At 36.6% G+C, this 13,562-nt stretch overlaps 1 protein-coding gene across 1 annotated transcript; it reads left to right on the top strand.

The window, feature by feature from the left end:
* Positions 1-11,390: 11,390 nt before the first annotated feature.
* Positions 11,391-12,325, top strand: LOC128235073 (uncharacterized). The gene has a single exon (XM_052949788.1). The coding sequence runs from the start codon at positions 11,416-11,418 to the stop codon at positions 12,187-12,189; it is 774 nt and encodes a 257-aa protein (XP_052805748.1). The 5' UTR covers positions 11,391-11,415; the 3' UTR covers positions 12,190-12,325.
* Positions 12,326-13,562: the final 1,237 nt, after the last annotated feature.

Genomic DNA, 13,562 nt, shown 5'->3' with positions numbered 1-13,562 from the left:
TTACCGTTCTTTAAACAATATGTGTTTTAGTATTGTGTCTTCTAGTAAGACCATTGTCTTCTCCTATATTTTACGTCTACATTACTTTTTTATTCATTTTGTTTTTTATGTCACCAATGTGTCTGAAGTTACCATGCTTTGTTTTAGTGTTTAACTGTTTATAATGATTATGTCATACTTGATGATTAATTTTATATTTGTGTATTGCAGTACATTTATTCTAGATGTCCACATATATTGTAATAGCAAGCGGAGAAAACATCCCTTAATTATCCCGAGAATTTGACAAGGGATCAGCACTTTTTACTAGAATTCTCCCTGTCTAAGTGTCGCTGTGAAAATTTTGTACCGTAATTGTAGTGGCCAATCAGAGCCCAGTATTGATAAACCCGCCTGTGTATGATAAGCCCACCTCTGGCTAACAGTTGCATGCATGTTGATAGTTCAGTTATTGATTAGAATCAAGATCGTGTGCGTATCTGTATGTATGTAATAAAAATATATTAAACCATCCCGTTTTGGGTCTGTTATATACATTACACTGACAACATTACAGTAATATTTGTGGATACTAATGACAATGTTGAATTACTTAGCGCTGTAGACAATTGATTTTCATCATTTTGTGAATCTCATTTATTTTATCAAAACAAAAGTTATTTCACTGTGATACCACTTAACAAGTATCTGATGAATTTGGTTTAAACAATGAATTTACAATGATAATGCTATAGTAGTGCATTATAGAAAGATCATACGACGGAAGCGTACTATAAAAAGAACGATTTTGTTCATGCTTAAACTAGAATCGGCAGCTGGAGAACATGCTTACCTTTTGTCTCAGATTAACCTTTTCCGTGATTATAAGGCTATGATAAATGGCGCGGACTCTTACTCCAGTATAATGTTTTAGTCGGATTTTTCAATGCCTGTGGCGGTAAACCAGGATGTAAATAATTTTATAATGCATAAAACAGCATCCGTTCTGAGAATATCTAAGCGAATTGTGTGTTTTGCCGTCGGACAACTTGAGATGAGGAGATAACGACAATAACAGAAGGCAAGCTTAAGTTGAAACGAAATTTGATGAGAATTCAAGGCTGTATACCTACTGAGTTATCGTTTCTAAACATTATAGACCCGATCGAATATGCCAGAGAAACATGATAAGATTGACAAAGTATATGCCACTCTGTTCAATGTTATCTTAAATAAAATGAGTTAAAATTCCTGTGTAAAACATACTGAGAGAAACGAAATAAGACGCCATACTAATGCAGAATTATCAGGTCTATGGAATGAAACGAGACGAAAAGAGTCAAAAGTTCTTGTTTAGTTATAGCCTAGGATGATTCGTTAAGATTATATCCGTTCAAAGAATATACATTTATAATTGGTCGGACAAGTGGGAGTTTGATCACTCAAAAACTAGTTAAAATAAACGTGAACACGTGTAAATTTCAAGATCATGGCAAATGTAGTCTTAGAAGAAAACAAGAAATGATTTTCTTTGACTGACAACTGTACAAAGCGGTTCAGAAATACTCATAGTTTTAATGGTGAAACTGAATAGTACACAATTGTAAAACGACTGCATTTTCGCATTCTTTGTTATCCCTTTAACTATAGAATGTCTATATTATGCCATAATATATAATCACTTTTCATTCTGAATAACATTGTATGTTTAAACTATATTGCCAACATGATTTATTACTAACGTCAATACATTCTGATTATGATGCACATTTTAATGCGAGTTAATTTCGATACTGTTATAAGAAATATTACATAGATTAACAAGAACTTTCTATTACAAAGTATCTAACAACATATTTATATTCTCCTTACATTGAACAGTTTTTCTTTCTTTGGTTTGTGTTTGTTTTTACGTTCTTTGCGATGTTACATTATATTGATATTAATTTGTTTTATGTTAATTGTGTTTACTGACATGCTCTATGAACAAATCTGGAAAATCCCCAGTTCCTCTTATATTCTGTATAAATATTCATTTAGAGACACACGATGTCGGAGATTAAACTACGTTGATATATTGACATACTTTCACGACTTTTCTTATCTTATTGCTATATGCAGTTCGTTTCGTTTTAAGTTAACAAATACAATCCATTTGCTGCATTATGAGATAAGAAAGAGTAAAACGTTAAGATGTTAGAAAATTATTCCTTAGTTTACAAAAGAGAAAACACGTAAAAACAGAAAACTTATACATTATTTCTGAAAATTGAATTTGATTTCCGTCAAAAATTGATTTTACCAAAATAAAGCATTCGTCCGCACCCTTGTGATACTGTGTCCTTGATAACACATTTGTGTTGTTTTGAAATGAACATGTAAATCGCACCGTTTTGAAGTGAACTATAAATATGATTGTATTGAAAAGAAAAAGAAAATAATCCGCAATTAATATCAAAGTATGAAGAAAATTGAAAAGGAAAACGAATAGCTGAGGTCTCTGAAGTTTTGTTAACGTTATGCTTTTGCTGTTGATTTGTCTCAATTCCTGCCCACACATATGCAAATTAGCACAATTGCGGATTTTATAAGCTTTACGAATAATATTATCTACAAGTCATAAAGGCATTCTCATTTATTATTTGTCAATACCAAATTGCTGGTTATAGGAAGATATAAACATAATGGCACCTAGTTTTTACTGCGTATTCACTATTTAGACTACGAAAGAGGAAGTGTTAAAGTTTCTTTACCCCTTTATCATCACATTGTTCACACAATCCCACCGAAATCGGATTTCACGCGCTCTTCCTCATAAATGGGTTTGTGTCTTTATCCTGGTGTCTTCTAACTATGCATACAATTTACTGACATCTCAAATCTACACTGTCGGAACACGTACAGCACCACGTACTTTATTCGCCGGTTCAAATAGCTTTTTAATTTGTCAGTTTGCAATCCATTGTATAATATATTCAAGTAACGTAGTATTGACATTTATAGGATATAACTGAAAATGAGTTTACAAGATTTATAATCTCATTAACAAAACTGAAAAAAATCACCTTTTGTCGCCTTCAATTTCATTCATAATCTCAAAATGAACGAAAACTTGGTAAAGTTTTGAGGGCTGCCAATTCATTTGTCCGTCAATTCCATTCTTTGTGAGCATTTTCACTATTATTTAGGGATGGCAACGAGTAGTAAAATTAATACTCGAGTACTCGGACGATCGTTCGATCGAGTACTCGGGTACTCGATTACTCGGAAAAATTGAATATGTGTTCGCAAAGACAAAATTGTGTATACATGTATCGTTAATGACGTATATTGTTGGTCGTATTATTGGTCATTTTCACCTTTAAAGTAAACTTTCATTACGTATTTTTACTATTTTAACAAAAAATGATATAAAAAGAAAACAAATGTTGTTTCAGGCTTTTAATTTGTCTTATTCGTTTCATTTTATACAAGTATGCACTGCAGAAATGAACAACAATCAGAATTACAATGAACGAAAATTAATAGCATACATAAAATAGTGAACGAAATTCAATACGAACTTCAGTTGTTGAGTTGTTTACTCTACAATTTTATTTTTTTTAAATGATAGTTTTTCGTACTGTGTAATTGTTGTTGACCTCATTAATATTCATAATTCTTGATTTAAAATATCAACCAATCAATTGTGATAATCATTGCAAAAATAGTTAAAATACGCCCATTAAGAAATCAATTCTCGTAAACAGTCGATATTCTTTCGCTCGTTAGCGTCCATTGTTTGGTGGAAGGTCTCTAATTGGTATACAATAGAATTATGTAGGTGAAAGTACCGCTATCAAAACTTCGCTACTTCACATCAGTGCTAATTTGAAATAAGGGTCCTTTGTTGACAGTTTGCAACTATCACAACTACTGTCAACTAATTGATTGAGGTCAATTGTGTACACAGCGGGGATTAGAGGGACCGTAAATTGTCCTCTTGGCAACTAACCAGATCTGATATTTTGTCTGTAAATCGTGTATTTGGTGATTTTTATAGATGTTTTTGATTTTTTTTCCGAGTACTCGAGTAGTTATTTGGTACTCGAGTACTCGGACGTTCGATCGAGTACTCGGGTACTCGTTGCCATCCCTACTATTATTGTAAGCTTGATATTTCACAACCATTTTCTACGAATTCGTTCTTTACAAATTACTTACACTCTATCTTTAAATTACGCAATCAAAATTTAATACACATAAACTAGTAACAAGAAGAGCGTCGTTCTGTTCTAAAATTTATAACTTAACCTTGTATTGTTGATGTCGAAATCTATTCACAAAGTACACAGTTTAAGGCAATATTAACTTCCCGCTTCCTTTTTTATCGCTATTTGTTAAATGGCAACGATAAAGGTAAAAACGCCGACCTTTGACTTGCAAGGTTACCTACCACTATAATATTAACTACGTTACGACCCATATGCTTTTCAAAATAATAATTGTGTAAGAACAGATCAGTAAACTATTACTGAGTTTCAATATAAACATAATTAGAAAAATTATCGAATAGATTCTATTTGTAACTTTTTGAGTGTTCCGGAGAAGCATAAGTTTAACACTTAAGATATCTTATTGAAACGAGACCAAGGGTCACACAAGTGTGGACTCATGATCGATACGATGTTTTGTTTTTGTTTTACAGGCTTTCGAGTTCTGAGAAAGTTGGGTATATACTCGATCATATGAGTTTTAAATTAACACGGCCATCCTACGTTATGTCAAAGTAAAATAATAGTACTCAGTCCAAAATTGCAAAAAGCCAGACGATAAACGTAGATTTACAGCCTTGGTGTTGGTTTGACACTAGGATTCCTTGGAGTATGGACTTTTCACCAATGCAGCACTAGCTCTAGGTTGAATTAACTTTGCAAGGAGGATCGACCTCGGACAAGTTCTGCCTTGTGAAAAGTCCATACTCGTAAGAATCCAAACTAGTGTAAAACGTCGTTTCGGAAAAGACTAGTCCTATATAAGATAAGGTATGATCTGATAACTTAAGTTTTATGTTTTCTGTATTGAGGTATGTATTGTTGTGTGGACTTTAGTGTGGGGTTTTCCAAGTATTAAAAGCATACATTTTCCCGCCATGACAAATTGGAGATTTTAAAGAACGATTTCATTTCCTAGGTTGGTTACCCTCTCCTTAGTTAAGGGACGGATATGTTTGCCATACCGTGTGTGTTCGTACTTGAAGTATTCCATCCAATTCACGAATGCGGTCAGTTTGTAGTTGTTGGGACTTGTTAAGTCACTGTCATCCCAGGTCTTCTTTTGTGGATCTACTTTGATGTTAGTTATGCAGCTTCCAGATCATTTATTCATTTTCAAATAGCTGTTTGCAATATTGACAGTATTTAACTCTTGCAGGTTCCTTGCTTGTACCGACCTGATCCAAGTAAAGTCGTTTTTTTAGATTGCATCCGTATGTGTATCGGAAGCCAGGGTTCCTACACTTATTCATACCTTAGATCGAAAGAATTCCAAGACAAATCACTTAATATTGTGTAAACCTGATTACTCAGGTTGTCCATTACGACACGCGGAGTATATTTGTGCATGAACAAAGAACGAATTGAACAACAACACACTCATGATGGGCAGTTTAACACTGCTCGGCTTAACATTAATTTGGATGCCTGATACCACCATCAAAACAACCACATACACCCACTATCATAACACACATCTATAGGCCACGCTAGAGCGTTTACATTTTGTACAGCTTATCCTGTTCCATTCCCAGTCCACCTTTTTCAACATGATGTCCTGTGAAACCAACTTTCCCATTACACATAAAACACTTGTGCTGTTGAGTGCGCCGTGAGGCCTGTCTGTCTGTTGCGATCGAACAAATCCCTGAGTAAGGATGTATGCTTATGTTGTATGGGAGGACAGTGCTAATATTTGCGTGTGTCCAAGTTTATCATCCGCATAGTTTCTCTTTTGAACGCAGGTTTCTTAGAGGTTTCGCATCATTCAGTTGAATGTAGCACCTGAGTTGATCATACAAAACGGCATCTTCTAGGTCCCAGACTGAGTTGTTAATGCGGTAACATGTCTAGACTTCTCTTCCACATCTATTTGCCAGTAAAACCTATGGCAAGATCAATGTTCATGAAGAACCGGTCAGGCTTTAACTTGGAAAATATATATTTATTTAAGCCATTGGTTCCGTGTCGAAATATGTCACAGTATTGTTCTTTTCAATTTAAAACGACTTTGTTAAATCTTTCTTTTTCACCAACACAACAGGCAAGTTGTATTCAGATTTTGCAGGTTCTATCCCTCTATGCTTTAACATAGACAGAACCTTAGTTTTAACGTAAACTCGTTTTGAACACGGGATGGGGTATTACTTCTCACGAATCAATTCCTCAGTGGTAAGAGCAATATAATGCTCTATAGGTTGGTGTGACCAGGCTTTTTTGTGAAAATATCATTGTATCAATGAAGCATATTCTTAACTTGGCATCGCTGAGACTCTATCAAGATAGGCCATGTGTTCATATATTTGTACGTCCCATGGCCTCTGGTTATATCGGGTATTTCAAGCTGTCTACCTTATTGACTACATCTTAAACTAGATAGGTCCCTTCCACTGTAATAATAGTTTATCGTGGTCAGTGGGCAGCAATATACGCATTTTGTCACGAGCCTGCAACAGTCTTGATCTTGTTTGTTGGTTATAGTGGTGATTTTGTATATCAAGCACTGACAATAGGCTTCCACGGGAAAGCTTGCACATTTCTTCTAGGCTATTTACGGGTTAAATAACATACTCGTACGTTTCTGCTTCCGACCACTTCAATGCCTGCATGGGACATCATACTGTCCTCCCGTACAAATGTACAAACGGCAAAAACGCAGTGCTCGCATGGAGTACTTCTCGGTATGCAAACAATACCGCTGGCAAGTATCTATCCCAATCCTTGGGCCTTTCCTGGCACATGCGATTCAGCATACTCTTGAGAAGACATTTCTTTTTTTTGACATAATTGAATACACTTCAAACACACACCAAAAGAGCTTCCTCCTGCACTAGTTCGGAAGAAGACTGAGTCCCTGTTACTCTATATCTCTGACGGGAACCCTATCCGACAAAATATCTCTAGCAAAGCCTCAGCCACTCACACATCTTCTATTCTAGGCAATGTTACTGCTTCGTGGTAGTGATTGGCATAATCAACCACCATCAAAATATACCTGTTGCCTTGTCCGATATTGGTGATATAGGTCTGACCAAGTCTTTAGTGACTCTGTGGTATGATTCGTAAATCACATGCATGTAAACAAGCGGTGTCTTCCCAACCTGTCCTTTTGGTGTTATTGTTTGGCACACATCACACGACCTGCAGAAGCGCGACACATTGCCTGTGATCCCTGGCCAGTAAAACCTGTATTCTATCTTCAGACTTCCCTGCAGAAAGTTGGCCACCGACTATTGACACATGTGCTAGAGCCATAATTGTTTGTCGTTGCGAAGTAGGTACAACAATTTGCAATGCATGCAAAGCTTCTAAACCTCGGTTTTGCCGAACATACGATATAAGGTTATATTTTTTATCTCATATAAGAACCTGTTCCCATTCTTTGTGATCATGACATTTTGAACAGAGCTTAATTCTCTCGGCGTAGGCGAGTAAGCGGCAATCAAAGGTTAAAACAGCTTCAGCACTCTGTATATGTACTCGTGTCATCACTGGAACTTTGACCGTTTGTTGCTGCGGGATTCATTGCGGGTCTAAGCTGTCTCTAACGCCCGATATCTTTCCGATAACTCAATCACAGATCATAGGTTTTGGAACCATTGCATCAAGTTCGTCTTCGAAAGATGACGAGATCAACAATAAAGCGAGCTATTTTTGCGACTTTTCCGGCTCCATCAATGGTTATCATGACACAGCCCTTGTTAAGCAATTGGTCGTCTTGTACCAATGATCGACTCACTCAATTTACATCCAATGTCACGACGTACACGGACTGTTTGTGAACCAACGTAATCGTCTTTAAGTGCCAAATTCCGTTCGCCTGCAATGGACATAATAGTGCAAACCCCTGAGACCAATGGCACCTTGTCACTACTTGCGAGCTTTAGTTCCCCATCTGCAGTATTTTCTTCAAAAACAGAATAGTTAAAATCGAAATTTTTCTAGTGTGCAAACCCGCTTTATCATGGCTTATTTTACTGTCTTATTGAAAATCCTTTGCAACATGCTCATCACGACCACACAGGAAACATGTTCGTTGATTTGCTGGCTTTTTATCGTACCGAGGTGGATTGGAGCTATGTTTTTGCTCAGGCCTATTATTTGGTACTCGTTTTGGAGCCGTATTGAACTGTTGCCTGTTGTCATGGAATTTGACTTTGCCTGTCATGGTGCCGCCAAGTATTGCTCTGCAAGCATGACTATTTCTTCGATGCACGGAGGCACACGTTCCTTCAAGAAAAGAACCAATTTTGTGGAACATGATTGCACGAATCGTTCGAAATCATGAGGTCTATCAACGCCTCATATGCCTCAGCTACCTCGGCTAGCTCAGTCCAGCGGTTTAAATAGCGCCTCAATCTTGCAACAAACTGAAAAACAGTTTCCCCAGTCACCAATTAAGTAGTTCAGATAATTGCGAACACATATGTAATGTTTCAATGCAATGTTGATGCATTTGCCTTAAAAATGACTTAAAGCATCGTCGGCAACCACGGTACTTTCTTCCGTAACACTTCATGCATACCATGGGACTATTGACTGACAAAATCTTCTTTTTTAGCTCGACTATTCGAAGAATAAGGAGAGCTTTACTACTCACATAAGCTTTGGCGTTGGCGTCGGCGTTTGCGTGGGCCTTGGTTAAGGTTTTGCATGTAAGCACCTTTAAGTCATTATCTCAGTAAATACATCATGCATTGCATTGAAATTGTTGTATTCCCAACTATCTAACCTACTAAATTAAAGTTAGATAACACTTATTTGAATTTAATGCATATAATGGGCCTTTATTATTTGACTTAAAAATTCTGGTTAAGGTTTTGCATGTAAGAACACATAGGTTAAGATCTCAGCAACTACTTGATGTATTGCATTGAGACTTTATACAATGGTACTCAACCATCCAATTTACTTAAATAACCAAGTAAAATAACTCGAATTTGTATTAAATTCAAATTATGGCCCTTTTTTATTCGACATATAAATTCGAATACATCATGTATTGCATTGAAACTTAATACACAGGCTCCCAACCATTCAACCTTCTTAATAAATCAGAAAAGATAACTCTATTTTGCATATTATATAATTTTTGCCCCTTTATAATGCGATTTAGAAATTTTGATTAAGGTTTTGCATGTATGACACATAGGTTAATATAACAGCAACTACTTCATGTATTGCATTGAGACTTTATACAATGGTACTCAACCACCCAACCAACTTGAATAACCAAGTTAGATAACTGTATTTTACAAATAATGGCCCTTTATTATTGGACTAAGAAATTCTAGTTAAAAGTTTGCATGTAACAACATTTATTTTAATATCTCGGCAAATACCGTACATCATGTATTGCATTGAAATCTAATCTAATATTACAGTGATCCATGTTTCGCCAAATCTTTTCAATCCTTACACTGAAAAGTGGCGGAATATTAGAGCGCGCTGTCCCTGTGACAGCTCTTGTTATGAATATGCATGAAGCAGGAGAGATAACTCTCCTTCCCAATGCATTTGCCAGTTACACTCAAATATTGTTCAAAAACTCCACAGGGTCAGTAGCCTCTATGGCCGTGTGGTTTTTTTCTGCTGCTTATTATTATTGTACAGGGAAACGGACCCGGCTCAACTCCGGCGATCGCCAGAGTATTTTTCAACCGTTATGCATCTGGTTCTTTGCGAGTCCAATAAAACTGCCTCCTTAATTATTCATGATTACGAGATTTTCCTGGCCAAATTGCCCACGTTACACAACGAGGCATAGCGTGTATCGGGGGTATCCGACGATGGACTTAATGGTGCTTACATGCAAAAACAACGCCGACGCCGTAGCTCTAGTAAGTATGAAAAGTCGAGATAAAATTACTACTGGTCACATACTATATTGTGTCAGCGTTAAGTTACACAGACTATATGCGTTATAATGTAGTGTGAATTGAGATGAATCAGTATCAGCCGTTAATTTGTAACTCCGCAACGGCGGCTTATACGTCAAATAGTTTTGTCAGAACACACGATCTTGCGAGCGTCATTCAAAGCTACGGTGAAATGAGTCGATTGATGTGAAACTAACGTTACCTGTACATGTATGGGTGCATTACTTTGGTTTTTGAGCTCGTTTTTTCAGTTGTTAGTTCCAGTTGATACGTAAACGTATACTCCAACAGTCGGGTTCTTTTATGTGTATCGATGTTGGCAGGCGGTTTCTTTGATGTGTAAAGTCGAACAACTGACTAAAGACGCTGCTCTTGATCTGAAATTCACTTGTTGGAGTTAAGACAATGACCATTGAATTCTTCAAAACCTGTCACTAGCCAGCAATACAATGTATGTGTTTCGTAAATGCGTGCGTGCAAGATGAGCGATCACAGAATAATAACTATGCATCAAGAATTTGTAATGCAAAGCGACTGCAAAGTGGGAATTTAGTCTCCTTGATGTGAGAAGAAGCTTCAAAATACTACAAAGGCATATGCATGAACAACACAAGTGTGTGATTACTGCTATGTGTAACACTATGCTGGAAAAGTAATGTTTTTAACATACTTTTTAAAGGGCGCATTATAGTTTGATGCAAAAGAAAATCTTTTAAATTTAATGCATATTATGTTTTACTCATATGACTTTAAAGCTCAAAACAAAAAAGGCATATGAGTTGTGTCCAGATACAAAATATTAGCCTTTTTAAAAGTTGTTTTGTTTAATTAATAGCTACGTGTCAATGAATTCCCCAGTTAAAAGGCTCTTATATCGCTTATATTGTTTTATCCGTATACAAATTATGTTTTTTGGTGTTGATTATTAAAGTAAATTTGCATCAACATATTGTATTGTTCATTGTATTGTATTTCTTTAAAAGAAACCGAATAATGTCATTACTTCTAACACTCGTACATAGACTTAATGAAAAACATGTTTGAGTTCGGAACCAACGCAATAACTATGTTCTTTATTGTCTTAAATGCCACATCGCGTAATTTCATAGCACCAAACCCTTCACAATCTCTTTACATGCCAATATTTCGATGGCATGTAATTCCGTTCCAGCCCAGGCTACTTACGTATGTGGCAATTAGCATGTTGGTCCACTTAACAATAGTTTTAATGAAACATACTTTGCTTTCAGATTCCATCTATAAAGCCATTTAAAAAACATATTGTTATTGAATAGTGAGTCAAAATGGGAGCCCGTTTCGCCATTTTTATTTACATTTTGATAGGCGGAACCTTTTCAGTTGACGCCGAAAACGAAACCGAATTGTCTTTTCCTGAGCAACAAATTGACGGAAGTGTCCTGATAAAAATTGGAGATAATATGAACTCTCCTTTTATGAAACTTGTTGGACATGCATTTCGAAACATGGAACGCAAAATAGAAAAACAAATGTGCAAAACGTGTAGTGAATGGTCACCGTGGTCTCTGTGTTCTGCAGTTGAATCGGCAACGTTCGGTGTTAGGAGCAGGTCACGACCATGCTGGTATCAACAGAAAGACTGTGTTAAGAGCGGTAGGAAAACCTTTGAAAATGAGACAGCGCTGTGTGAAGGATTTTGCTCACCAGGATTTAACTTTACCCAAGGTGGACTGTGCCTCAGCCTCCATGTGTTTAAACTTGACAAGCATTCAGCTGAACAGTCTTGCCAGAAGTACGGAGGTCATATCCTTAATACCGATACGGAAGATCGATGGAATCAGGCGATAGCAATAGCCGCTTCTGAAAACATCGACGTACTGTGGGTAGATGGACAAAGATCGCAGAAGGGAGGGGAATGGAGCTTTATTCACGGACACGATCCGGAAACGAATGGCGTGACCTCGAAATGGCTTACCGGTGAACCGTCCAATGGTTCGTCGGAACTCTGCAGAGTGATTGACTTTGAACAGGGTGGCTACACTTGGTGCGATAGAAGCTGCACCAGCGAGTACCCATTCATTTGTGAGATTAGATCCTAGACATGCTATCATGCCAATTGAGAATATAAGCAGTACTTCATCAAATATTTTCTTTCTGATGAGATTGACATTCTTGTGAATGTTTATAAGAAGTATTATATTTCTCGATATTTTCTATTCAACAGTATAATGTTTATAATTTGAAATGTCATGCTAGTGAAACCTTTGAACAAATGTATGAATACTTAAAAAGTCGTGTTTTTGTGTCTGCAAATACGAATAAATGTGTTTGATTTTTGTTTTGTATCTTCTTATTTAAAACTGTAGTGCATTCAATAATTTTCTAGTATGTTCGAGAAGAAAAATAATTCAATGATTTATAAATCGGCGGAAATTATTTCTTATTTACGTTTACTTCAATAAACTTTATTTGACTCTCCAAGTCAGAATCACTTATCTATGGCATATCATGTGAAAATAAAGTTCAGAATGTTAAAAAAGACCTGATTGAAATCTTCACCCAATTCTTGATGCATATTAAGCCGCCACAATATTTTGTTCTATTCAAGCATGCCATATAGACTCGCGTTATCCTACTATCATTCAATCATGGAATTGAATCTCATGCTATACTACAACCATTCTAGTATAAAATTGAGGCCGACACAATTCTTCTCACATCCGAGCATGGAATTGAGCCTCACTCTATAGCACTATCATTCGAGAATGGAATCTAGCGTCATGCAATAATTCTACCATTTAAGAATGGAATTAAGGCTCACGCTATGCTATTACCATTCCAGCATGGAATTTAGCGACACGCTATTCTCCTATCCTGTGTATGGAAGAGAGCCTCACGAAATACTTATACTATTCAAGAATGTAATTTAGCCTCACGTTAAAATGCTACCATTTAAGAACGCAGTTGAGCATCATGCTACAGTACTACCATTTGATTTCGGTAATTACACCTCACGCTATACGACTACCATTCGAGCATGTAATTAAGCCTCACGCTATACCACTTCCATTCGGGCATGAAATTGAGCTTCACGCTATACTACTACCATTTGAGCATGAAATTGAGCCTCACGCTATACTACTACCATTCGAGCATGGAATTAAGCCTCACGCTATACCACTTCCATTCGACCATGGAATTAAGCCTCACGCTATACAACTTCCATGCGGGCATGAAATTGAGCTTCACGCTATACTACTACCATTTGAGCATGAAATTGAGCCTCACGCTATACTACTACCATTCGAGCATGGAATTAAGCCTCACGCTATACCACTTCCATTTGAGCATGGAATTAAGCCTCACGCTATACAACTTCCATGCGGGCATGAAATTGAGCTTCACGCTATACTACTACCATTCGAGCATGGAATTAAGCCTCCTCACGCTATACCACTTTCATTCGAGCATG

This window comes from Mya arenaria, chromosome 5 (assembly GCF_026914265.1).
Source record: "Mya arenaria isolate MELC-2E11 chromosome 5, ASM2691426v1".
Taxonomy (NCBI): domain Eukaryota; kingdom Metazoa; phylum Mollusca; class Bivalvia; order Myida; family Myidae; genus Mya; species Mya arenaria.
Note: the sequence above shows the minus strand (reverse complement) of the source record. Positions and strands in the feature narration are given on the sequence as shown.